The 26,625-nt window shown below is 45.1% G+C and overlaps 1 protein-coding gene across 1 annotated transcript in view; it reads right to left on the bottom strand.

Moving 5' to 3' along the window:
- Nucleotides 1-26,625, bottom strand: part of PLCD1 (phospholipase C, delta 1) — a 44,939-nt gene that overhangs the window by 2,513 nt on the left and 15,801 nt on the right. The window contains exons 3-13 of the mRNA XM_010296193.1: nucleotides 26,188-26,416; nucleotides 21,213-21,342; nucleotides 16,740-16,968; nucleotides 15,407-15,608; nucleotides 13,432-13,576; nucleotides 11,846-11,995; nucleotides 6,634-6,801; nucleotides 4,663-4,819; nucleotides 4,235-4,351; nucleotides 2,202-2,380; nucleotides 1,546-1,678 (exon numbers count right to left, since the gene is read on the bottom strand). Of these exons, the coding sequence (XP_010294495.1) occupies nucleotides 1,546-1,678; nucleotides 2,202-2,380; nucleotides 4,235-4,351; nucleotides 4,663-4,819; nucleotides 6,634-6,801; nucleotides 11,846-11,995; nucleotides 13,432-13,576; nucleotides 15,407-15,608; nucleotides 16,740-16,968; nucleotides 21,213-21,342; nucleotides 26,188-26,416 (1,839 nt within the window). The remainder of the gene's footprint in view (nucleotides 1-1,545; nucleotides 1,679-2,201; nucleotides 2,381-4,234; nucleotides 4,352-4,662; nucleotides 4,820-6,633; nucleotides 6,802-11,845; nucleotides 11,996-13,431; nucleotides 13,577-15,406; nucleotides 15,609-16,739; nucleotides 16,969-21,212; nucleotides 21,343-26,187; nucleotides 26,417-26,625) is intronic.

Raw genomic sequence — 26,625 nt, forward strand, 5'->3', positions numbered from 1 at the left:
TGTAGGTGACGGAAACGGCTGTGGCTTTAGGAGCCGGGCCAGATTTATTCTAACAGGAAAGAGGAAAAGGGAAACATTGTTAACAGGGAGGAAAAAATGTATTGGCTTTCTAGCCTTTGGCTCTTACTCCAGGCAGAAAAGCAGTGTGTGTGTGTCTCTGTGTTTGTCAGTGGGAGAGTGAGGACTGATTTCTCAGGCTCCTACTGCCACGTTACTCTCACAGGAGAGACGGCTGAACTTGCCATCTGCAAACTCTGAAGGCCACAGTATTCAGACCGTGACAACAGCATCCTGGCCTGTACCAGCAATAGTGTGGCCAGCAGGAGCAGGGAAGTGATCGTGCCCCTGTGCTCGGCACTGGTGAGGCCGCACCTCAAATCCTGTGTTCAGTTTTGGGCCCCTCACTACAAGAAGGATGTTGAGGTGCTGGAGCGTGTCCAGAGAAGGGCAACGGGGCTGGGGAGGGGTCTGGAGAACAAGTCTGATGAGGAGCGGCTGAGGGAACTGGGGTTGTTCAGTCTGGAGAGCCTCATGGCTCTCCACAACTACCTGAAAGGGGGTTGTGGTGAGGTGGGTGTTGGTCTCTTCTCCCAACTAGCTAGTGATAGAGTGAGAGGAAATGGCCTCAAGTTGCGCCAGGGGAGGTTTAGATTAGATATTAGGAAAAATTTCTTCCTAATATCGAGACCACGAGAGAGAGTGGTCACGCGTTGGAACAGGCGGCCCAGGGAGGTTGGTGGAGTCACCATCTCTGGAAGTATTCAAAAAACGTGTGGATACAGGGCTTCAGGACATGGTTTAGGGGGCATGGTGGTGTTGGGTTAATGGTTGGACTTGATGATCTTGAAGGTCCTTTCCAACTTTAGTGATTCTGTAATTCTGTGATTTATTTTATCACAAGGTCAAAGACTAGACCACTCGACAGAGCCCAGAGAGTCTAGGAAACCTCCATCTTTCAAGATATTCAAAATTAATCTGAGCATCTTGAGTTAGCTTTGAGGTTGGTCCTGCTTTGGGCACGGGCTGGAATAGTCAGCTCCAAAGTCCCTTGCAACCTCAATCTCTTGTGAGTTTGTGACACTTTCAGGATAAAATCACCCTCAGAAGAAGCCTTCTCTGGGAATATCTTGGTGAGGACCTGTCCATGCCAGGTCAAGTCTAGCTGCATGGAGGTAAAGAGAATTTCCAAATCTCTAGCTCTGCAAATTTGGCAGCCAGTCTCGAAACAACTCATGTGGCTGATGTTTTGCAGGGAATTTCTGTCTCCAAACATCTCAGAGAGAGAAGAGAGGAAAGAACCCCTGAAAGTAATTCTCCATAGGGACATCAGTCTGTGGGGCTAGTTCATGCCACCAGCAGACTATAACCAGAGTCCCTGCACTGAAGTAGGCCAACAGCATCTCATGTATCTGCTTAGTGTGGCAGGCTTGGGTGCACCTGGGCCAGTCTGGCCACAGGGCAGCAGTCTTGGTGAGGAACACTCTGCTACATGAAACCACAGGGTTACTGCCCCAGGAGAGCACAGCATGGAAGAAATTCCCTTACCATTGTTTTCAATGACTTTGGTTTGCTTCTTGTTGTTATCCTGTTGGATGCCGTGGATCTCTACCGTTACCTTAGGATCAACAATGGAGTTTTTGCTTTTGTTCACCTTGGGCAGCTGCTGACCAGAGATGATCTGTGGAGGAAACAGAGGAAGAGGTCAGGACATCATCAGGAGTGGGGTCTCCCTGGCAAACTTCCCTCTCCTTCTCCAGGAGTGCAGGACCTGTTGTGACTAGCCTGTCTTTCAGAGACAGCGTTGTGACATCCTTCAGAGGAAGCTGTCATGAGCCAAAGCACCTAAGGAACATTGCTCCAGCCCACCAGCTGTCTAGGGGACAGGTAACTTTTCTAGCTGTCCACACAGTGATCAAATGATACTTGGAAACAACAGTGGTGACTGTTGACTGCATGTCTGCCTGTATGTTTCTGTAACGACAGTGAATATTGTCCTTAACCTCTCCTATCGCCGAACATTAAACAGGTAAGTCTCTGGAGGATGAGAGCCCATGCAGGACTGAAGCAGAGACCCCAGCGGTGGGAAGTGAGTAGGGTTACGACAACATTGCCCAGGTGGGATGAGGAGAAGGAGAAAGTACAACCTATACACCCCCCAGAAGGTGGATGCTACTGAGAGATTTTCTGACTTCTATTCTTACTTTAAGCAGAAGTTTCTTCTTTGTCCCCCATGTTCCTTCTGTGATGGATTTTGGATTGAATTTGGTTTGCTCATCCCGGAGGAATTCCGGCTTTAAGACATACCCAGAGAACCCATTGTCCTGGAACCGACCCTGGTAGACATCCATTTCTGTGCCTGCTGTCTGGAAATTTAGGGCAACTGCAACATAAATAAATAAAATCAGTCACTTTCAGATAAATCAATGGGAGTCTTTTTATAATAATTCTGTTCACAGGAAATTGCACTTCATGGACATAAACATTGGCTTTTCCATGCTTCAAAGAGCACTGATAAACTCTGACCCTCGCAGCCTGCTACCCCTGAGGATTTCTTACATTCATAGATGTTAAAGACAGGAGGAGCCATTACAGCCATCTCAGTTGTCCTCCTGCCTGCCACAGGGTCAAAAAGTGTCCTGCATTGAATTTTGTCACCTGGTTGGGCAACTGCATCTTTCAGAAGAACCTATTCGTTTCTATGCTGAAGGAGTTATCTCCTGCAGTGAAGCCAGCAAATCCTTCTCAGATTGTTTTTCTGGCTACTTAGCCTCATTAAAAAACCTCCTTTCCAGCCCAGATATGCCTATTTCCATTTGCCATCCTGAGGGCCATTGATGCCCTTGCTGGTTAGACTAGAGAGCTCCTTGCTGTCTGAACTCCTCATGCAGTCGTACGGAAGCTGTGATCAAATCATCTCTTTCTTGTCCCCTGCCCAAAATAGATCAAGCCTCACTGGTGTCCTAACACCAGGTAGATTTCTTGTATTCTTTCCAATTTGCCACTGTCTTTTCAAAAGCATTGATGTCAAACCTGGAAGCAGTCTCAGTGAACAGTCTCACTAATACCACAAAGGGAGTGGCGCATGGATCCCAGCACCTCCTCAGTACTCCCTCGATTTCTCAAGGGTGATGCTAAGCTCTTTAGAAACTTTTAAGACACCTCTAGGACAGACTGCAACTTATCCTGGTCCTGGGTCTTACATAACCTGTAATACCTGATGGCCAAAAGCATTTTAAGGCACTCCCCTTTTTTCCACCTGCAAGCAAGACTTTAATAACTGCAGTATACTGGTTTTACTGGGAGTTGCAGGTACTCAGGGCTTCTGAAAAAAACTTATTTTGGGCACCCAAACTGAATTCAGGTCAGATAAGGCATGTAGCTCGGGCTTTAGTGTACCCAAAAAGACCTGATGTTGCCTCCCAGGGACTCTCGCGAGGCCAGACTCAGTGCTAGGGAAACAGGCCGATGGGTGGTACTTGTGCCCCTCATGGGGGCTGCAGCACTCAGCAAGTTCCTATGCTGCCAGGCACATCCAGCCCATGCAGGTCCACATGGCTGGGGGCCAGGGAGCCCTGCATCTGCAGGTTCTTGTCTGGCTGGGCCACACAGGCACACCTGGGACATCTCCAACATCCAGTATCACCAAGAGACCCAAGCATGTCATCTGCCCACTTACCGGTGCACCAGGTGTCCTGGATGAGAGCTACAACATAATTCACTTATCAGGCTCTGAGACCCTTGTTTTCATCAAATCTCTGAGACATCAGGGGCCTTAATGCCCTGGGAGTAAGCATGATGTGCTGCTGTGACTGCAGGGAACAGTTCAGGCCACAGCTTGGCCCTTATGGTTATGGCCTTGCTGTAGGGCTCAAGAGAGCTGAGTTTGATTTACATCTCTGCCAGAGATTTCAGCACACTTTTCAGTAAGTGACTGTAACTCCTGGTTCCCTCCTCCTTTGTTAAATGGCAGTAACTCTGCTTCCAGTGAAATGGCAGGGATGTACACATTAATGTGCAGGAAAGGCTCTCCTAACGGTTTTGAGGTGGGCCAGAAAACGGTCTATGAGAAGTCATTGAGCATTGGCTGAAAAGCTGATCTCTCCCAGTGACCACTGAGCCTCTCTGCCTGCAAATGGCTTGAGATCACACATCTACCTCAGTTGAAGCCCCTCCATAGCCAGGTCATGGGCGACCCAGGCAGTCTGACCCTCTCCAACCTCTCAGTTGCACCCACCGATCTGGCAGCCAACGTTCCACAAGTCGATGGGGTTGTAGTTGGAAGAATCTGTCCTCCAGCCTGCAGGGTAGATCCGGCTCAGGTGCCTGATGTTGTGATGAATAAAACTGGTTCCTACAAAATAAAAGAAAATGGCCCTTTCAGTGATGGGGGCTACTTTTAGCTCTTCTTGATGCTGCTGTATATAATGCTCCCCTGCCTAGTGGGTGTGGCTGAATGTAAACTACCTGTATGAAATGCCCTTCTTGGTAACAGACTCTATGATATTAAGTTATTCCCACTGTCTCTTAGTGACATGCATGGCCAAAGAGATCATAATCCATGTCTTTCAGGATGCCTTTTCCTCATGCTTAACCACCGCTAGCTGTCCCTTTACAGGGAACTGGGACAGACGATGGCCTTTTGCCAGGGCAGAACATACATACCAGACTCCTGGGCTAGTTTCAGAGCTTTGCTCTCTGTGAATGATGACATCTCGTAGAAAGCCCGAGGATGGCTGGGGTCCTCAAAGCCATTGAAATGGATGCTCTTACAGTAGACAACTGTGTCTGACAGCTCCTTGGCCAGCTTCAAGGTGTCACTCTAAAAGCAGGAGACGAAGAGGTTTGGGGGTGTTTCTGCAGTCATACTCAAAAGTATTTATCATATTTTGCCTAGGACCCCTGGGGCTTCTCTTCTCCACCATCTTCACATGAAAAGGATGCACACTATCAACACTCAGTGGCACCCCTATGCAGCAAGAATAGAAAAGGGGTAGGCTGCCCTTGCCACATCCCTTGACCTGCATGGAGACTGCTTATCCCTCCTCCCAGATCATCACTGCCCTCTCAGGCCCATCCTGGCCTGTCCAATGATATCACTGACTTCCCAAGTGTTACTACCAAGAATATTTCATTTCATCTGGACCATCCCTCCTTCTGCATTTATTTGCATGTTATTATGTGAATGAGTATTTCAGCTTGGCTATCACAACTCACAAGTGATTAGGGCTACAAACACAGGAACAACCCAATCAGCCTGTATTGGTGAGCTAAGAGAGGATTTCACACAACGGATGCTTTGCTGGGCCAGCCCCTTGTTGCATGATGTTCTTCAGATGGATTCTCTCTTCATTGGTGGGATACCCTTTCTGCTGCCTTCTGCATGATCACTTATTAAACATTCAACATCAATGGCTGCCTCCAGTTGCTAAACTTTACAACTGAGTCTTAGCAATGAGTTTTCCATACTGTCCTGGTGCCAAGCATGCAAACCTGAAAATAAGGTGATGGGAAGCATGTTTTGGCCTCCACAGAGCCTGAGCATTTTTCTCTTGAACTAGGAAGTTCTCATACTGTAAGTGCCTCCTACTCCACAGCCACATTCATTGGTGCAAGGGTGAAGTGAGAGCCACCAGCTCTCATCAGAGGCATGGAAAGAAAATGACAGACTTCAAAATTATACACATTATTGACTGCAGTTCAGAGAAAGAAAGACCCTCAAAGAGTGAGCAAATCAGCAAGGGGAAGCATAGATCAGACCAGATCCAGAGGCAATGTCAATCAGCTTTGCCATCAAGTGGGACCAAATGTATTTATGTCACCTATGAACCTAGTCCGTAACAGATATGGCCTTCACAATGACCTGCAGTCTGGAAAAATGAGTGTCCTCCATAAGGGAGCAAAACACTGGTGTAAAGGCCAGCCTTTTCCTCCCAGAAATAGTCATCCCAATTGCTTTGGTAACCAACCACTCCTTCCCCATAGATATGTAGCTCTTCCCTCCCCACTTCCTCTGTCTCAGAAAAACATGGCCAATGAAGGTGCAAGTATGTCCCAAAATGTGGCTTAGAAAAGCATCAGCCTCTGGTAACAAACAAATTCATGGTGGTCCCATGACAAACAGATGTCTGGAAATCAGACAGAGATAGATTGAACATGTGCCCTTCCACCGCTTCCATAAATGCTACTTCCAGGCCTGTCCCAGCTGCAGGGTCCTCCATCCTCTTTTTAAGGAAAAAAGACAACCTTCATGCTTGGCTGGCTCTGCAAGATCTCTCTTTGTGCTTGGGACAGAGATCATTAAACGGAGCAAAGGACCAGGATCCTTAGCTTCAGCGATTTCAACAATTCACCCTTCCGTATTCCCAGCTGAGTAGCTGAAAACACACTGAAAACTAACTTAGCTGGGAACATATTAAAAGAATATTTCAATTGTCTTTTTTTTTTCCTTTTTTGCATGGTACAAAGCCCATGTAGAAAGAGGTTTCCCAGCATAAGTCATGGGATAGGCTAACAAGACAGGATTTCCTGATGCAGGCCTCCAGAGCCCTCTGCAATAGGCAAAAATCTGGTTTATAGCTTTTCTGCCTCTCCAGGTCTGCCCCTTTTCAGGACTCAGTTACTTCTTTTACTTACCTTCCCCTTCTGCTGTATCTCAGTCTTTACAGATTCGTCTTCAATTTCAGCTGCTTCATCTTCATCAGAGACATCCTCAGCCTCCAGGTTGTTGTTCCCATTTGTTCCGGTGAGATCCTCCTGCCTGCTCAGCTTCTTGCCTTTCACAAGGATCTTCCCTTTCAGTTGCTGCACAAGGAAAAGTGGATGAAATAGCTGGTGATTAGAAAATATTCTGGTCTGCCCTGAAGGACCAAGGATATAACAGCTCCTTAGCTGCAACCAGCGCCAGGGTTGCATCAGTCACTGGTTATTACGAACAGATATGAATAAAAAATAAGTCTTTTTTTTTCCACTGAGGTTTTGCCCTGCCTCTGGCCAGTCTCTGAAACCACAAGCCATGAGTCTGAAAACCCCAGATAGCCCACAGATTCCCCTCTGATACAGAGCTGTCCATCCCCTCAACTAGACAACTTGAACTCTCGTCCTATTAGAGGCAATAAAAATATACTATTTTTTTTCAAAACTGAATGTGGTGCAGCAAACAAGGCCAAGCCTCGAAGCCTAGAGGTCAGGACTCATGGGACCTATTTGCAGCACTGTTTCTGCCCCTCAGTGTGGCCCTGTTATTTAATCTAGCACAGTCTCTACAATGTATGGTTATAAACAAGAAGCACAACTTGGGAAACGGTGAGATCCATGCAGGGACTGAAGCACTGCAGCCCTCTGCTCCACTAGACGTTTTAATGGGGAGAGAGGTCCATTAATTTCTGGACAGATGCATCGTGCATAGCAGACATGGGATTTTAATATATAAAGGATCTTGCAGATGAAACCTTTGGGTGCTGACAGCCTAAGGAAGAGTTCTCAGACCCTTCCCAAAGATACCTCGTCTTCTGAAAAGAACCCATCCTGCGACTGCTACCATGGTGCAACACTAATAATAACCAGCGTAACACAGTTGACTGCTGAGTTAATCCAAGGAGCACATTTCTTGTGTTGAATCAACTCTCTCCAGCCTCTTTCAAAGTCCATGTAAAACCTCAGGTGAAGGAACACACCAACAGCGCATGGTTGCTCACAGACCACCATACCACTGAGGTACCTCTTGTGCAAGATCTGACTGTGGGAGGAAGGCTGAAGCCTGGAGAGGGCTGACTCTGAACCCAAACAAGGCAGCAGCAATGTTGGCATCAGGGAGCAGCACTGAGAAGGGTGACTGCCTGGGTGCAATCTCCAAGAGATCAGATTATGCTACAAAATCTGTTAATTCAGCCCACAAGCACCCCTAGATCCTGCAGCTTCCAGTGAATTCAGTGGGAGATTTGCTGCCACATGGATGTGTTCAGTAATCCTGGCTTTGGAGGGTGCTAGTTATTCCAGAAAAACGCAATCTCAGAATTTGCCAATACAATGCCATGTATATCCTTGTTTATCCTACCTGAAAGTTTCTTGCCCCTACTAGCAACCTGAAAGCCATGACAAGGTCTGATTTCCAGTTTTCATCAGTGAGATTGAAAGATTTGTAAAGTGATCCACCACATCAAACTTTCTGTGCCTTCAACACCTCCTTTAGAGTCAACAGAGAGAACTAAACACTCCCAGGGTGTGATTCTTCTTGACTATTTAGACAAACACTTCCAAGGACATGGGCCACACCTCCAGCTCCCCTGGTTGTATTAACTAGTTCTCAAAAGGAGCCCAAAGTGAAGTGCTCACGTTCATCGATATACAGGGTCTGAGCACTGCCACCTTATATCCCACTGTCATGATGAAGACATCCATCTCCCCAGACTTCTGAGGAGCTGTGAGGATTAACATGTTCACATTCATAAGGAGATGTGCAGACCAGATGCACTAATTGATATCACATCTCCATCTGTGTATGTCGTTCAGCCTAGTTGTAAATTGGAGTGTTTGTTGCAGGGTTTAACAATGAGCGGCACCACAGGATGAAGAGAGTCTCCAGAAAAGGGGAAGAAACACATTATCAAAGGAAGTTTTGAGAGAATTGAGAGAAACAGCTCAAGACTTCAGCCAAGAAGATGCACTGCAGACAAGGCTGACACAAGCTGGGCGAACCTTGGAGAAAGGCATGGATGTAGAGTTAGGCATAAGGCAGAGGGACTTGAAGCCACATTCATGCTGAGTGTATGAAGCAAAAGTAACCCTTCCCGGGCAGATGGCTCCCAGGGTCCACTGCTGACTTAGCGACCTGTGACTGAACCTAGTCTAGACTTAGCTGAGATGAATCCGGAGGTGTTTACTGCCTTGCCGTGAGCACAGGTCCGAGCATGTCAGTCACCCTGCTGCTCAGATCAGTTGTGCTGAGCCCTGCGTTGCCACTGCCATAGTGGAAATGGTTCCTGAGCTTCATAGCTCAAAGTGATGTCAAATGGGGGGACTGGACACAGCAGTGTATGTGACTGATGGGCCAGCTGGTGGGACACTGGAGGTGTGGGATGGGAGAGGCCCACTGCCTCTCCCAGCTGGGGGGCTCATGGTCCTAAGGGTCACCTACCAAGACAGGCCTGTTAAACCCAAAGCCACTGTCGTAAACACAGGTGTCCAGTAACAAAGAGCTGGAGGGGTTTCAGATATGCCTGATACACTGAATAGTTGCATGCACTTTTGGCAGCTGTTTTAGTCTCTTTCCAGGGCTGGGTTTTTGAATCATTTCTAGCTGGGATGAAGGGAGAAGGGGAAGGGGCCCTGGCAGATCCCTGTGCAGATCAGGGATGGGGCAGAAGGGACTGCAACAAGCAACCAGCAGCAGAGATTGCAGCCACTCTTCCCTACAACACTGGAATTGCCTGGAGCTTTTTTGTGGCTTTTGGCCTTTCATCCTATAGACCTTTAATCTACCATGGGGGCCTAAAGACAGCAGCTTGAGGGAGGTATTTAGATGCTCTGTGTAGTTCAACACTGCTCCTGAATGGAGCCTGATAAATCAGATGCCTGCCCTGGGCTGTGTTATGAATCGTTAGCATTAGCGTGAATCCAAACTGTATTGATCTTCCTTTAATTACTGACACTGCCCTGCTAACACAATCCGCAGCAATTCTTCACCTGTTTTTATTTACAGTCTTTCAGTCCTCTTCCCAGTTACAGGTCCCACCCTTTTTCTAATATAAAAAATAGTACGTTGATCCAGGCTTCCTCATGCCAGCTTCACAGGAAGTGGAAAAACGAAGAGGCTTCTGGTTTGGATTTTTTTTTTCTTAATGTTTCACCTTCAATGTATTTTTCAAAAAAATTTAGCAGTTCAGCCCTTTGCACTCTCCTAGTTCACATAGCAGGAAAGCAGAGAAAAAGTACAGGAGGGAAAAGGATAGGTTTTGCTACATTGGCAATTTTTCTCCCTTTTAGCTAAATGGGTCAGCCCCTCCAATGGAGCATACCAGCCCAAATCCATTCACTAAGGTAGATATGGGCCCTTTAGTTCCAGCTGTGGCCACGTGTCCATCTGGGCAATCAGAGCAGGAGGTTAGATGAGCACAGGAATGGGAAAAACATCTTTGGGAAGCTGGGGTCATTCCCTTACACACACATCACACATTACTTTCCCTGGCATTGCTCCTTTCTTCATATCGTTCCCCTGGTCACACAGCAGTGTTTTGAAAAGCCATCAGCAGCTTTCCTGATCCTGCACCAAGTATAAATAGCAAGCCAGGTGACACTGAAGACTTTGATTTTTCTAACTCAGTAACAGCCTGCAGAGTCCTGTCTCCATGCTGGGTGTATCCTCACCCTGGGAGAGTGACTTCTTCAATGGAAGCACCTTGTCTGCCCCAGTGCAAAGGTCCTGCTGAAGCAGCAGCATTAAAAATTATGATTCATCCTAATTTATTGCACTGGTGCCTAGGGACTAACCCAGATCGGCTTCGCTCTGTGCTAGGCATTGTATCAAGTGAGGCACAACACTCCCAAACAAAAGGGAAAAGTCAGAAAGGGGAAAGAAGAAAAGGGAGAGGGAGAACAAATATAGAAGATATTTTGGGTGGATCATTTTCCTCTCCTTTCTCCCCTGCTGACTGCCAGCTTTATCCCACCCACAAACTCCTTCCAGCTCTGGCTAGGCATGCTTATCCAATTTTGGGCAAATTATTTCTTTAGCAAAGAAATGCAATTTAAAGGGAACTGCAGCTATCCACACAGAAGTGTGTTTCTGCAAAGTGCTTAGAGAAAACAAAGAAAGAAAAAACAAACCAAAGGGTGGAAACAGATGAATGTTTCATTTTGGCTTCTGTTTTGGATTTTTTTTTTTTCATATTAAGATTCCACTTCCAATTTTTTCTAATTGTCAGCTAATGATTATGTAATGTCAGTCCACTGTTGAGGGCTATATATCTCCTTCCCCCTGCAAGGTCCAAGCTCAGCTCCCAGCTCCACAGCTGCCCTGATTCATGGGAATCAAAGGGGCATCTCCACACAGCCTCAGGCCTCCCCTTGTCATCCATGGACATCTGCATCCCCCCACTAGGCCATTCTCAGTGGGAGGACACTTCGTGCTTGATACAGTTTTAGGCTACTTGTCCTGGTTTTCCCCTTGAGTTTTGAGGAGTAAGCAATCACAGCTATTCTTCCAGCCCTCATTGCTTCCTAATCAGCAGTCTGGATCTCCACAGTAGAGCACTCAAGGCATTAAACCAGGAGGGGAGCATATGCTACAACCCTCAGCACAGAGCAAAACATCTCACCCACCATGAAATCAGGCAGTGTCCAGTCTTGCTGGATTAAAAACACAGAGATACTTTGTAGTCACTCCTTGTGGTGCTCATCTTCCCTGCATGTGCAGCAACCTAAGAGTGCTTCAGAGGATTAGCCTGAAGAAGGTCATATTCTCTTTTGGGTGCGGGTAGCAGACACAAGACAGACAAGATTCAGCTCCTCTGGGACAAACCAGAAAAGCAACATCCTCATGGGATGAAGGACATTCCCTGGCCTTGGTAAACAGACCAGGAATGTCCTCAGTCCTGCAGGGATGTCTCCTCTAAGACTTTAAAGAACAAACAAGGAACAACAGGGCATTTTGTGCTTCATGTGCAACGGCCACTCCTAGATAATCCTATTTCTTATTCCACCAGTGCCCACAGACAGTATTTGTTCCTCAGCAAGTACAATTCCCACCAGCCCTCAGGCATATTGTCCACTACTTGGCACCCAGCAAGAAGACAGAAGAAGTCTTGTCCCACCCTCAGAAGGCAGAAAGTGCTAGAGTGGCCTTGCTCACCTCTGGGGAGGGAAACTGGGATTTGTTTCCATCAACTGGGGCAACCAAGAGCATGTCCTGCAGGATTGTCGTCATGTGCTGAGCCATGACCTTCTGCTGGTCGACACTGCAGTGGTTCTCCAGGGAGATGATGACAGGGTACGGCGAGGTCTAGAACAAGACAGCAACATACATCATCAGTGACCTCTGCAATTTCACTAGTCTATAGCAACTGATATAAACCGCAGTGCTGTTTTCTCTGGAAATGAGTGTGTCAACAGTAGGGTCTAGTATTCTGCTAAAATGAGCACTTGTTAAAAATGGACAAATTTAACTGTGCAGTAGCTACTCAGATATCTGCTGATGCCTTCTGGAGATGATGACTCAATGGACAGGGTACCAGGCTGGGTCAGGATGCCTCCCACAGACTTGCTGGGGCACTTTGATGAGACTCCCTGTGCCTCCACTCTCCATTTGCACTGTGGGTCAATAGCACCTTCCTACCTCAGAGGAATTACTGGGAAGAGAGGCTTTGAAATCACTGGGTCTGCTCAAATGCTTAGGTGGCATGAATCCTTCCTCCATTCGTGCATAGGCCCGATCTGGTTCCCTGTGTGCCCCCCTAGTCATTTTGTGTGCTGAAGGCATTGTGATTGTCACTGCTTTATAGCCCCAAAGGAAACTTGATACCAGCTCTCAAGTGCACTTAAGGAAAATAGCAGAAAGCCCAGGGAGTCTGGACAGAACCAAGGTTTTTTAAAGGCTACTGGCCCAGCACTGCCATAAAAGATGCCAGACCTGCACATTCCTTTTAAAGCAGAGTAAAAGCAGTCCTTCACATCAGTTCCTCCAAAACAAACACATACACATGGGTTCCTCTAAACTAGGATCAGACCCTGAGACATCAAAGCCACACAAATCATAGAATACTTTGGGTTGGAAGGGACCTTTAAAGGTCATCTAGTCCAACCTCCCTGCAGTGAGCAGGGACATCTTCAACTAGATCAGGTTGCTCAGAGCCTCGTCCAGCCTGACCTGGAATGTTGCTAGGGATGGGGCATCTACGACCTCTCTGGGCAACCTCTTCCAGTGTTTCACCACCCTCATTGTGAAACAGTTCTTCCTTCTATCTAGTCTAAATCTACCCTCTTTTAGTTTAAAACCATTACCCCTTATCCTATTGCAACAGGCCCTGCTGAAAAGTCTGTCCCCATCTTTCTTATAACCCCCTGTTAAGTACTAGAAGGCTGCAATAAGGTCTTCCCAGAGCCATCTCTTCTCCAGGCTGAATAACCCTGTTTGCGTTTCCCACCATGTATGCTCAAGATATCGGGCATTATTTTCATTGCAGTGGGGTCCAGGATGCAGCTGTGCTGGTATAGATTCAAACTCATCTCAGACAGTGCCCTGCCTGTCCAGCAACTCCCAGGAACGGATCTCTGCAGAAAGCAGAACATGGGTGCCCAGACAGAAGGGCATATCTTGTACCCATGACAAATGGTAAGGTGAAGTCTTCATTGTTTATGCTTTCTGCTGGGAGGGCAGAGACCTGCTATCCATCTTGGATTGTGCAATATGAGAAATCTTAGAGGGTCCCTTGTCCTTACTTTGAAAGCATAGTTCTTGATGGCCTTAATGACATCACTGAAGAGGATCTTGGAGGTGAGAGTGTAGCCATGATAAATGACGGGCTCCGAGTTGGGGCCATCCCAGCAATCCAGTTCCACACAGCGGCAGCCTTTGGTGAGGGCTCTGGAAACAAAGAAGGGACCTGGTTGGGTTCTAAACCTTCTGCTCCATCTCAAAATGAGGGTGCATCAGGCACAGGTATTGCCTGGCAAGGCTGATGGGAAGTTTAGGGAGCAAGGGAGAAAAGAGGAGCTTGGAAAAACAGGAAAGCAGATGGAGAAAGGATGGGATCATGAGAGTTCAGGGTCAGCAGAAAGAGCTCAAGGTTGAGCAAGGAAAACACAGTGGGATCTGAAAAAGGAGGTAGTGAAAGTCCAAAGTAAGAATTATCCATAGAAGACGACATAGTGAGTGCCAGATGAGAAAAGACACTCATGACTGTGCCCCAAGTCTTTTCCCAAAGATGGTAAAGAGAAGAGAAAATCAAGAGTGGCTGCACTGGAAGAAAGATAGTAAGACAGTCAGCCTTAGAAGCCAGGTCATGAAGCCTGGATTATGTGACTTCTTCAGCTAGACCTGATAAGACGTGAGAGATGAATCCTCAGAGCTGTCAGGGACGGACCTGTGGGAACTCCACCACAGCTGAGGAGGCTGCTGAGGGCCAGTTTCCCAAACTGAGTCTACAGACTGAATTTCCACTTGAAATTCCTGCCTCCACATATCCATGCTTTCATTTTAATTTACTTTCAAATGTAGGTTCCCCCTGTACAGACTTCTCTGTCTAGGAGGTGATCTTGTCTCTTTTACAGTAATTCCCTGTATGTTTCAGATAACACAACTCCTTTAACTCTTTGCAAGAAGAATAATGGGATTTTTTTTTTCAACCAAAACATAATTCTGTAATTTTAAGATACTGTAAGAGGAATTCAAACAGCTACTGAAAAGCAACTTATGCCAGATTTCACTCTCTACTCTTTTGAGCTTGTGACTCTAGACAGCCATTGTTCCCCAAGAATCAGATAAGTAATAAACAAAGACAGAATTGCAGTCACTGGCTTGCTTATAAGGAAACACTGTCTCACTTGATAAAAGTACAGGTCATAGCAGAAGTAATGTAAGGTGGTTATGCAAGTTAGTAAAGGCCACTGCAAACGTGTGGCCATGAAACATCAGACAGCAGTCGTTGTTAAAGGCAGAAATAGGCAACACCTAATGTTCTGTCCAGGGACACCATGGGAGCATCTGAGCTGCTAAAGAGGGACCAGGCATAAGCTTCCTGATCACCCACACTGCTCCATTAGCTCACATCCCACCTCCTTGTTTTGGACCGCTCCAACTAGGTGTCTTCAAAATAAACCCCAGCATGGTTCTAGGGATAGTCCATGCCTAGATAGTCCATAGGATAGTACCAGGGGGTACTCCCAAAAGGCAGTACCGATTGTAAACATCATGACAGTATGCATCATTTTGGCTGCTTCCAGTCCTTACACAGTCCTACAGCTCTGTCCCAGAAATCTTTGCACCTTGTAAGCTCCTTGCACTCTCTCATGCCATATTCTGGGGAATGCAACATACCCCCTCAGCATCATGCTTTGAAAACACCATGCTAGAGGGCTGCAATCCAGCCTCCACATGATTGCAGATATTTTAAACCACTCCCAAATGTACTAATTATACATCTTACAGTCAGGTGGACACCACATGGGGCCCAGTGGAGACCCACATCGAAGTTCTATGAAAAGGGGGGCCTTGCCCAACCTGTTTGAGAAACAGCTAACCCTGATGTGAACATGGGCCAGCGCACATTACATGGTCTTGGGCTGGGAGATTGCTTCTTGGTCCTCTTGCATCTAGCAGTATAGGTGCACCCTATGTCTTCTATAAGAAAGAGGTCAACCTCTCACACATACATAAACACACACACACAAAAATACACACACACATATACATTACCTGATATAGGCTTCTGTGCTGCTTGGACCTGTGAGCTGGTCTTCCATAAGATAAGTATTATGTGAGGATGACACCAAGTAGTGACTGAGAGGTTGAGTCATGTCCTGGTAAACTTTACGGTGGGAGGAGTTGAATATATTCCCATCATCGGAGAGTAGGTACATCAAGAAACCATCTTTGGTCATGGCGTTACCCCTTTTGGCTGCCAGACAAATAGACAGAAACCCCATACTGAAAATCTGACACTACCAAGCTGTGCCATCATCTTCACCATGATGCCTGCTGCTCTCCAGAGGATCTCAAAGGCAGAATGTGCTCCCTAGGCATTCAGCTAATAGTAAAGATATTAATGCTGTTCAGATGATGATGACAGCTTCATCTGCCTGAAAATGCTTTTAATACCCCTTCACAAGAATGGCTTCTTACGACACTTGCTTTCCTTGATAACACCTTAAAAGTGTCAAAGACAGCACTTACCTCACCTGTCTCCAGAGATACAGAGTATAAAAATCTCCATTTCAGCACTTCAAGTTTCCTTCATGCCAACACAGAGAAGTTGTCAGATGTCTAAACATAGCCAGATAATTCCTGTCTAGATTATCCAATGAATACATGACTTGCAAAGAGTAAATGCTAAAATTATCTAACTTTGGGGAGAAATTAAGATCTTCCCATCTTGAGGGACTGAGCTAGATCCCAGTCTAATCCCTAAGTGTGACATCTGCAAAGCATTGTTCCTCTCCTGAAGGTACACCAGGATAGTGCAAAAACAGCCTATGATCCTGTGTTCGTTTCTTGAACATGTCCTCCAAGGTGCTCCAGAATGGCAATTCACTTAATTTCTGAGCAGAAAGACAGTTCTGTGATTGCTCTCCTAAACAGCTGTCACCTTCTTGGCCCTCTACTCAGAGATCTCATCACCTGATGGCTTTTCGGGTGCCCACATTCAAAAACAACTGCCCCGATTCCTGCTTCTGGAGAACAGAAATATTGCTACATTCTTAACCTTGCAAAGCCACAGGAGGTCTTGACATTTGAATAAGCCATCAGAGCCTTTCCCTCAGGAATTTCAGCACCCTCTAGCCAACTCTTTATCAGCTTCTCTCCAGTTGCTCAGTGTACCCAAGCCAAAATTGAAGAACATTATTTGCCAGGCTCTCCTGTGCCCTCCTCTCCTAGAGCTGCTAATGTTCCCCTAGAAGACTGGTGGTTTGGAACGAGCCGCAGGGAGAAAATAACACACATGGCTGCAGAAGAAAGCAGCAGTAAAGCAATTCATAGTTCATCAAGAAAGCAAAATTTTTAGCCAAACCAGCCAGAGTTTCCAACCTACCTCTTTCATTGGGCTCATATCTCTGAATTAAGGCAGGGGCAGCAACAACAGCATCTTCTTCTTGCTGCGTCTCATAGAGGAACCTCACCAGGTTCTGGCAAGACATGAACCCTTCTGCATCCGAGTACTTTTGGAAGATCTTGTCTATTTCCTTCCTCTCTGTCAGTATCTTGTAAAACTCCTCTATCTCATCATCCTCCAGAGCCTCTGTTTTGGACTTGTCACAGTGCTGTAAACGTAGAGGGGAGAAGGAGTGAAAACCTTCTTTCCTTCTGGCATATGCCAGCCGTAATCTGCACCAGGGCTACACAACGCAGAACACAAAATAATTGGAAATGGTTACTGGCCAGTGAATGAGAAGCACTTGGTCAACAACAATGGTTCTCATTGACAAGGCCAACAGTCATATAACAGTTACAATTATTATTATTTACTTATATTATCAGTGTGCTGAAAAGCACCGGGCATGGCCTTGAGCCCCACTGCACTGTGTACTGTGCAAACCGTAAGTTAAAAAGACAGCTCCTTGACAATCTAAGTACAAATCAAGGCTGAGGAGAAATGTACCTCTTGATCTCAAGAGGCAGAGGAATATAGGGAAACAATTAACTCAGTGCATCTTAAACTACTGATAGAGACTGTGGCCCTAATATTCAGTAAGTAAAGTGAAAAGGGCCTGCGATTTGATCTTAGTGGGTTTGAGCTCAGGCCTCAAGAGACTGTCAAGGCTCGTAGTAGGGCTGGTTGCAAAGATGGCATCAAAACTGGCTTAAAAAAAAATCCTGCTAAACATATGCATGTTTAGGTATGAAAAATTCCCTCTTTCCATGGAACTTTCCCATCCTCATTCAAAAACCACCAAGTAACAAAATCCCCACAAAATTTGAAATCAGGTATCAACTTCTCAAGGAGCTGCAAATTCAAATTCTTTGTGCCTCCATGTTTCTCTGTGGTTTGAACTTCTCCACTAAATAACAGCTCTGACAGAGAATCACAGTCAAGAACTTGGGTGACCATGAAAGATTCGGAGTTTAAGGTATACATGTTAGTGTCCCCGTGAAGGACAACAGCTCAATTCAATTTTTCACCAGAAATTATAATTTTTCTGTGGCAAATACTGATATGAATTTTATTGTTTGTTCCTAGCAGAATTCTTCACGGAAAGGTGAACAACTATTTTTCAGTCACCTCCGGGATGTAAACCTCTGCATTAAATATGGGCTGAGCAAAACAAGCTACAATGCAAAGCAAGAGCCTATCTCAGAGGAATCACTTATGGGCAGGGAGCATTACACCGCTTCCAAGTGTTTTTCCCTGCAAATTTCAACAATCAAGCCACTTCTAGTTAATGTCTTCTTATTATGATGATTCCCTCTCCCTCAATATCTAAAGCAAGCAAACAGGTGCTTAACAATGGTGTCCTCATCCCATACAGCCCATTCACATCTTACATTTCAGGTAAGTTTGAAAAATCTAATATTTGGCATGGACGTCAAAACCCCTGCAGGACATGGCTTGCCTTACTTAGTCTTTGGCCTAAGATCTTCTCTTCTTCAGGCCTGTGCTCCAGGAACAGAAAGTGTGCTCCAGGCCACTCAGAGGCTATGGTGCATTTCACTTCACCCTTGCTATGGACAAGTTACCATCAGTTACAACAACTTAGCTGACAGATAGTAACTTGTCAAACCAGAGGAATTAAATTGCTTTCCATCTTTGATCTTTTATGATAGATAGAGTTATTGTCTTGGGTTTTATGACCAAAATGCATGTCTCAGTTTAAACAGTCATCATACCAATCTCAGCCTAACCCTGCTAATGATCTCAGTGATGGCCAAGGTGGCTTTGGCAGTGCCCCAAGCAAGATATAATGAGGGACCTTCACCCTCTGCAAATTCTCCACTGGAGTTCTTCACTATCTGTTTGTGGTGCACATATAAAACAAAAAAAAATTATCATGATGCACAGCATTCCACAAACTGAACCGACAGCAAAAAGTTCAACTTGTCCTGACTGTAGAATCTGCTGCATAGAAGCTATATTCATTCATGGAGGGGACATCTGTGAAATGCTCAGTACTACAGACACCTTCAAATTAGGTCTGAGCAGTCTAGGAACTGTCTTTTCCTTGCTGCCTTCCATGTCTATCATCCTGTGCTGTGGCTTTAGCAGATCTCACAAGCTAAGCTAAGCATGACAGTTAGCAATTGAAAAAGGAATATAAAGAGGGAAACCAACTGGTGGAGACTGAAGGGTTGCCATGAATGACAGACGTCCTTTTCTTTAAGACACAACAGGGAAAATGACATGATATCACTTCTAGAAAACTGGCGCTATAAGTGATGTGCCTTGGGAAGTTTGTTCATTAGTGGCCTTTGAAGGTTGTGATAGAAATAGGACAATAGCATTGGTATCATAGTCATATTCCAGGACAGATCAGATGCACAGTATAAAAGTGAGCTCCTTCTGCTTGGGCTACAAGACCTCCAAATTAGAAAGATACTCTCAACTTAAAATACTGTGTTTTACCTCACTTGCATGGATCATCAACCTTGGCCTGCCAGAAAAAGTCAGAACCCTTCTGATGCACCAGAATGATTATTCAGGTTGAAATTAAGTGAGCAATTAAAGGAGCTTTGCATAGTTTCTGTGCATTGCATTGCATATGTCTTACTCAAGAGTGTCTAAAACCTAGATGTGGACACAGAGTTATGTGATGAAAAGCAACAATAATGTGAGAACATGCCCCGTAGCTCTCTCTTGAATCCTTGATCACCCTTCCTTCCTGTGACTAAATGAAGAAAAACTCACTAAGACAGAAAAGATCACCCTTTTAATATGATGTAACATATCTCAGTCCATCTAAGTTTAGGTAGTATGTAAACTGAAAATGTAATTGCTTTAGGAGCAAGACAGACTCTTATGAAGGCAATTCAGCTCACAAGTGATCTGAATTAACCTCCAAAGAGCCTCTCTTTCCAGTGGCTATACAGGAAACTTACAACAATTACATGTCTAATGAGGATACTTCAACTAGATCCCTGTATTTAGATGGGTTGAATCAAGGTTTTGTAATTACTTGGAGTCCTTAAGCAAAAAGAGAATTGAACTTCATCAAGTGTCCACTCCTAGAGCTCCCTTGAAACTATTGCAATAGCAAAAGAGGTTCATTGAATGAAGAGGAGACTGTGCCTCTCAAAAACAGGGTGTCTTTTTAGATGTTTGAAGATGTAGGGAGTGATTCATCTGACATATGTGAGATGAATGTATGCTTTAGGATGAGGTGAGTCACACCCCAGTCTCCATTATTGGCTTGACCTACTCAGACTGCAAAGGAAGTGTAAGTGTTGGTGACTACTTCCAATGTAGATGTCTACAGTGTAGACATCTAACTCAATCAGAGGAATCCCAGCCTTACTGCAATTCTTCCAGGGTCTTCCTGAGCAGGGAATAAAGCATGGGCTATACAGCCAGAGTGGGCAGTATATCCGTAAGATTTTGCAAGCTGAAATTCTTTAAGATCTGCTAATGACCTTCCCCCAATTATTGCAGAGTTACCAGAGAGACCTCCATAAAGCAAAGATTAGGAAACTTGTACCTCCTTTGGGGGAAGGTCCTAGTGAGATCTTGCCAACCTTCCTTGCTATCTGCTTACAGGAAGGAGCAGGAGAACTACTGCCCAGTGTCCAAAACCACCCACATGTTTACCACTAATCAGAAAAAGCATTTCTGAAACTGCCCACCCATGAACTCAAATCCTGCTTCAAACAGGATGGAAGTTTGGAAATTATCCAGATGTTTTATCTCATCTCAGCAAACCAAAAGCTTAACAACTGAGAAATTTTCATCCCTTTCTTATCTGCTGATAGGCTAAGGCAGCAAGCTGAATCTTGAGAATTTAGAAGTGTATGTCCCTGAGCAGATGAAATACGCCTTCGGCTATTAAATCAACCAGACTGGTCCAGGCTTGGGTGCAGTGTTGCATATCTATCATTAATCTGCTTGGGGTTTTTTTCTAATTTGGATTTTCTTTTTGTTTACACCTGTCACTTTGCACTCTCCTACTCTGAGAAGGTGAGGATCTGGGTTCATAATTGTAATCAAACCAATTTCAGCCAGACTTAGGCATTGACATGTGGTGTGGTATGCAGAACTCCTGAAACACCTGGGACTCAAAGTGCACTTGCACTTTGCTTCTCGCTTTTTCTTACATTATCGATGTTTGCATCCCATCTTCTCTGAATCCTGGCAAAACTGGATTTCAATGGTAAAGAAAGACCTTAACAGACCTTAATCAAAAGCATTGTGCTGTCCTAACTTAGTTGTTAGAGAGAATCTGCTGAGCACCAAAAACCAAGAGTCCTTCCTTGGTATGCTAGGAGTTCACTTTAGCTTAAGTCTCCAATCAAAGCTGAAAGCTGTGCGAGACCTTGACCTCAGCCAACAGCAAGTACTTTATCTGCTTGCTCTCATTACCTGGAAAATCTTCTTGGCATGATAGTCATCAACTTCAATGTTCACTTCTTTCAGGAAGTTCTTGAGCTCTTTCAAGCTCATCTTGTTGTCTTTGTTTTTATCAGCTTTCCGCAGGCAGGTATGAATCCAGCTGCAGGATGATGTAAGGAAATCTTTCCAGGTCAATGCCTAGCCTAAATACCATCCTTCTGCTACCCATGGTGGGGGGGAAACCTCTTCTAAAGACTCTGAACCATGTCTCCAGATGCTGTAAATCAGCATGCCACCACTGAACAGCTTATATCATCTCACCTTCTGCTCTGAGAGAGCAAAATGGTGCTTTGGCAGAAGCAAAATGCTCTGCAATACACGCAGTCATGACCCAGGAGAAGCTTTTCACCATCTGGCCAAGGCTGGATCAGCTCTCTTTACCCTGTAGGAATTTCTGGCCACAGACACATCTCAAAAAAGTCTGATTTCTCTTTTATGACAGAAAGTGCATTCAGCTCCAGACTGTTAAAAGGAGATAGAGGAGGGATGACAAGAGCTCCCAGGTGGGGTAACCTGATTGTTAAAGATTTGGTCAATATTCAGTATACCAAGCTGAACATTGAACAGGGATTCTCCAAAAGAAGCATTAACGTTAATTTTTCAACTCACCTTCACCTTCTGTATTTATTTAGGGTTTTCTACCTACCTGTCTTAAGAACCTTGTTGTGAGCAGAATCAAACCAAATTTTGTGGATGTCGGCTTCCCCTTGTGTAATGCACAGGATCTATTCCTGTTATCATGCTGTGATCATAGTTCATAAGAGCTTGGTTTATAATAACATTAGTATATCTATGGATCTGGAGTAATTACTATAAAAAACAAGCTTTTTAATGTGATGCCAGTTAATTTGAACTGGGTCTCCTATGTTCTTGCACTCTCTTAGGAAAATAATGTTAGACAGTTGAGATACCTTGCAGTTTTAAACAACAACAAAAATACTTCTCGCACTAGGGAACTGTCTGTCTCTAATATGCTTTACTGACAAATAAAGACCCAGAAAAATCTCCTATTTTTTGATAGAAAGATGATAGATGTAATAATTTGATCTCCACAAATGTAATCTTCCATGTCTTGCATAGGAAGCATTGCTTCAAATTCATTCCAAAAATATCTTTTTAAAATGCCCAGTCCGGATGTTAAGTGGAGTAAACCTCAGGATTATCAAATACCAGCTGAGGCATATAATGCCGTAACATTTTAACTGGGCCTTTCAGAACAACCCCAAAAAAGGGCATTAACTGACAACCTTAGGGGTTGTAGACATAACCCTGAAACAGAATATTCACCACACCTACCACTGCATTCAAATATTTCCAAACTATGGATATATGTGTAAACTGTTTGTAAGTATTGTTTGTCTCATGGAAAGTTGAACTTTCTGCCTTTAAAAATCTTGGCAGGTGCTAAGCAATGACCTCACACCGCATCCGTCTTAGCCTGGTAATATTAATGTTCCCTTTCTTTAGACACAGAAACCAAAATAAAGAGAGGCTACATTTCCCCAGCTCCCAAGGACACTCCAGGGCCCTGAACCAGGGTCTGGCTTGGACTGATTCTTCCCAGAAAACCAAATTTGAGTCATGAAGCTCCCATGCACGGAGAATGCTCTGCTGGGAGGACCACACCATCCATCCCAGGGTGGAGAACACCCCCTCCACCAGCTGTTCTGCAAAGAGCATCTGCTCAGCATGTCAACATGGTGCCAACGGCAGTGCCCCTGCACCTCCGCTCCCCTTCACAGCCTGCCGTAAAAATAACAGGCAGGAGTAATGTGCAACTCTAGTGAGCCAAGAGGAAATCCAGTCTGTCACAGCCAGAGATGCACAGCAGGGTTGGATAACACTAACTGTGTGTAGAAACTACTCTTTTTGCTCTAACCACTGCAAAAAAACACCTTTTTTTTAAAGTCTGCAGTCATTTCCACTGATCATGAGCACCGAGAGGTCATGCACATATCCAAAGTCGACTCTGGAAGGCAATATGTGGGCAGTAAAATGCATCTGCAGAAGAGTATGCCCAGGTCCTGTTACATCCCTCCCAGGGAGGCTGAGCAATGCAGGAGGGAAATCAGAACTCACGAAGAGAACAGCCCCACAGCGGGCCCACTTGCTGCAAGGACAAGCAGCAAAGAGAAAAAAAAGAGTCTACAGATAACTGCAGCCCCTGTCTCTCATTTCAGCAAACAGCAGCGTTCAGTCCCCAAAACACCCAAACTCCCCATGCAACTGGTCACCCTCAGGTTTCAGAGAGCTCTAAACAAGCTGGATGAACTAAGCACTTCAACCAAAATTCTTCTCATCTGATGCAAACAGCATTTTGCAGCCCTAGCTGTGTGTCTTCCTTTCACCTTATGCGCCTATTTGGGCCTGGGTGGACTAGGAAAAAGCTGTTCCCATCGCTGTACACATCCGGAGAGAGCCTGCTTCCAGTCTCTTGTTTTTAAAGGATCTGCCAGCTCCGGGGCTACCAGCTTTCTATTAGAAACCAAAGAGGGATGACTGAAACTATCTGGCAGATATCCCATGAATGTGCTCAGAAGAGAAATACTGCAAAACTTCTGGTAAGTGATTCCCAACCAGAAGAAAAGCTCCTACATAAATCCCAGAATCGAAGCAGACTGTGCCACACTACTCAAATGAAAACTCTCCTGTATTTTCTGGTCTGAAGTCTTCCCTGACACGTACCTGCAATACTTGCTAAATAACCTATGCCAGTTTGTTGCAGGGTTCAATCTGAGGCTTAATAAAACAGTACTGTATGTGTAAGAACACCAGAAGTACTCATCAAGCATGTGGGAGTTTTATCTTTGTAGGGATATAGGACTGTAAAGGACACACGAGACACTAAATTGAGTCCTTGCTACCACAGGCAACTCCATCGTATTATTAACTGAACAATCCCCATCTGAAACTATCAAGGTTTTTGCTTTCAATACTTGTTTTCAAAATCTTGCACATTCCTTACTTGCTTTGCAAGGTTTTGGAGGCTGGAAAAGATACACTGCAAGGCCATTCTCCAGTCGTGGGGGACAGGCAGAGGACCCAACACTTCTCCTCATCTACTGACTCTTCCCCTTCTGTGCTCACACATGCAAAGAACACATCTGAGGTTTAAGGAAGATCCGAGTAAGCCCACACTGCCAAGCAAACCCAGTGAAGACAGACTAAATTTAAAATCCCAGGCTTTAATTAAACATCATCAAATTTCAAATGAGAAATCATGCTGTTCTGTAATTCCAGGTTACGTTAAACGGCCTGAGACAATCCCAGATTGGAAGCCAGCACTGCACGGTAATTACTCTTCCAGAAATATGGCTTGCCTACCCACCCTATTTAGCTTCAATTCTGCTTTCCAAAGACGGAGAGGCACTTTTCCATGCTGGAAATTTACAGCCTTCTTCCCTTGCAGATGTCATTGTTATTTTTCCCCCCTTAGCAATCTTGTCTCTTCTTATGGGGAAGTTTTTCAGCAATATATTCAATTTGATACACTCCAAAGACAACTTTCTGTGAGGGCGGGAGAAGCCTTCACATTTAAAAGGAAAACTGCCAGGGTGCAACATTTCCAACAGCATCAGAGTTTCAAGATTTCAACTTGTCTAGAGACTGCTCCCTACCACCATGGACACACAACTGATAACACTGCTGAGGAATGACCTTACAGCCTAGAGCTTGAAAAACCATCCAGAAAGACACTTACAGTGCAGGAGATAAACACAGCATCCCATGCACATCAGAACTAATGGAGCCTGATTCCTATGGCTGTGCAAGTGCTTATTAGACTTCAGAAAATCCACAGAAGAGTAAAGCTTGGTGAAAGCTCAGCATTTATGTGCCATCTCTTTCATCATTAGTACATTATTACTGAGCAGGGAACCCACATGGAGTGAAGGCTTGACTGAGGGCAAGACTCCCTGGTGCCTGCTCAGGTTCAGACTCCAGCTTTGTGATTTTCCCCAGCTCAGGATTTCAAATCTCCCCTCCCACCCACAGATGCTTTGATACTGAATAAGGCATGAAGCTCACACAGCCTTCTCTCACTGAGAGCACTATCTGGTTTCCTCTCTGATAGCTGGATGCCTATCTTTGTGAAGCTTAAAGGAACTTAATATTTTATGACTGCTGTGGCTCTGTCAAATCAGGGTGAAATCAGCCAACAGGTTCATGTGTCATGGTCAGGGCCTCAGACACACAGGGACCGTAAAAATACATCAAAAACTGTACCCAGAGATATTCTCTCTTTTCATATGGATGTGAGACCTGTGGTGACAGAGCAGCTTACTGAGTGAAATGCAGCCCTGGGGAAAATTCCCTGTGAATTCAGCAGAGCCAGGATTTCACCCAATAACTAACTCTCCCTTTCACAACTAATTCACTCTCCTTTCCTGCTCTGCTATGTTCCTTTCTGATGTCTGCATTGTCACTAGAGCAATTGCAAATTCTTTCAGGGGAGAACTTCCTCCCACGCTGAGGCAAATAAGGAGTAATTTCACTAAAGTCAGTGGAGCTACCCCAGAGTAAATTTGGCAGTCAGAAGAGGAGAACCAATTTCCTCGCCTTCTGTTACTGAGAAACTTGATAAACAGTGCAGGCTTTTCATGTCTTGCCAAGAAGTGCCTGTCCTGGAGTTTACTGTATTGCAAGTGAAACAGACCCCTGAAGAATACAAAAAATAATGATTGTTTTATCTGGAGCTCCCTGAAAGAGGCAATTCTTTGCTTAAAAAGCTATGTGAAGCCTGAATCCACTCTTGCTTGCATCACTGTAACACAGGGAAAAAAAGCATTGGAAACCAGGGAGTTTGCCCGGGTACAACATCAGTGTGAGAGAAAACTCAGTGCCCAGGGCCAACAAGAAAAAAGGGGGTTAGTCCACTATCTCCACCCACAGAGAAAGACAAGTGCATCTTTGTGTGTGATTAATCACTTTATAAAGCAAAGGATACTGTTGGAGTTTCTGTTTCTGGTTCATGGAGTTGCTGTGGGCTATGATTTTCCCAAGGCCGGAGATCCAGTGGTTGGCATCATCCTCTGAACTTGCAATGAGGTCCAGGTTTTTCCGCTGGTCTTTGAAAATGATGGAAAAGCAGCGATACTCTGGGACATCCTTGGCGTATTTTTCCATACCTTCTGTTTTATGGCCTGATCTCACATCCCGAATATCTTCAATGGAGACTGTGGAAAGAAAGCAGAGCCTGCTGTCAGCAGGGGTTCAGTCAGCCTTATCTCTGCTTGGTGAGGGATATTAAGAAATTACTCTTTCTCCTTTCCCTGTGACCCCTGGAGGATTCCCTTCATTTCCCCCCCTCCCCAAACTTTGGTACTAAAAAAAGCTCAAATCAAAAGGAGAATAAAGAGTAAGAAATTAAAAAAAAAACCTCAGA

Source organism: Phaethon lepturus, unplaced genomic scaffold (genome assembly GCF_000687285.1).
Source record: "Phaethon lepturus isolate BGI_N335 unplaced genomic scaffold, ASM68728v1 scaffold5521, whole genome shotgun sequence".
Taxonomy (NCBI): Eukaryota; Metazoa; Chordata; class Aves; order Phaethontiformes; family Phaethontidae; genus Phaethon; species Phaethon lepturus.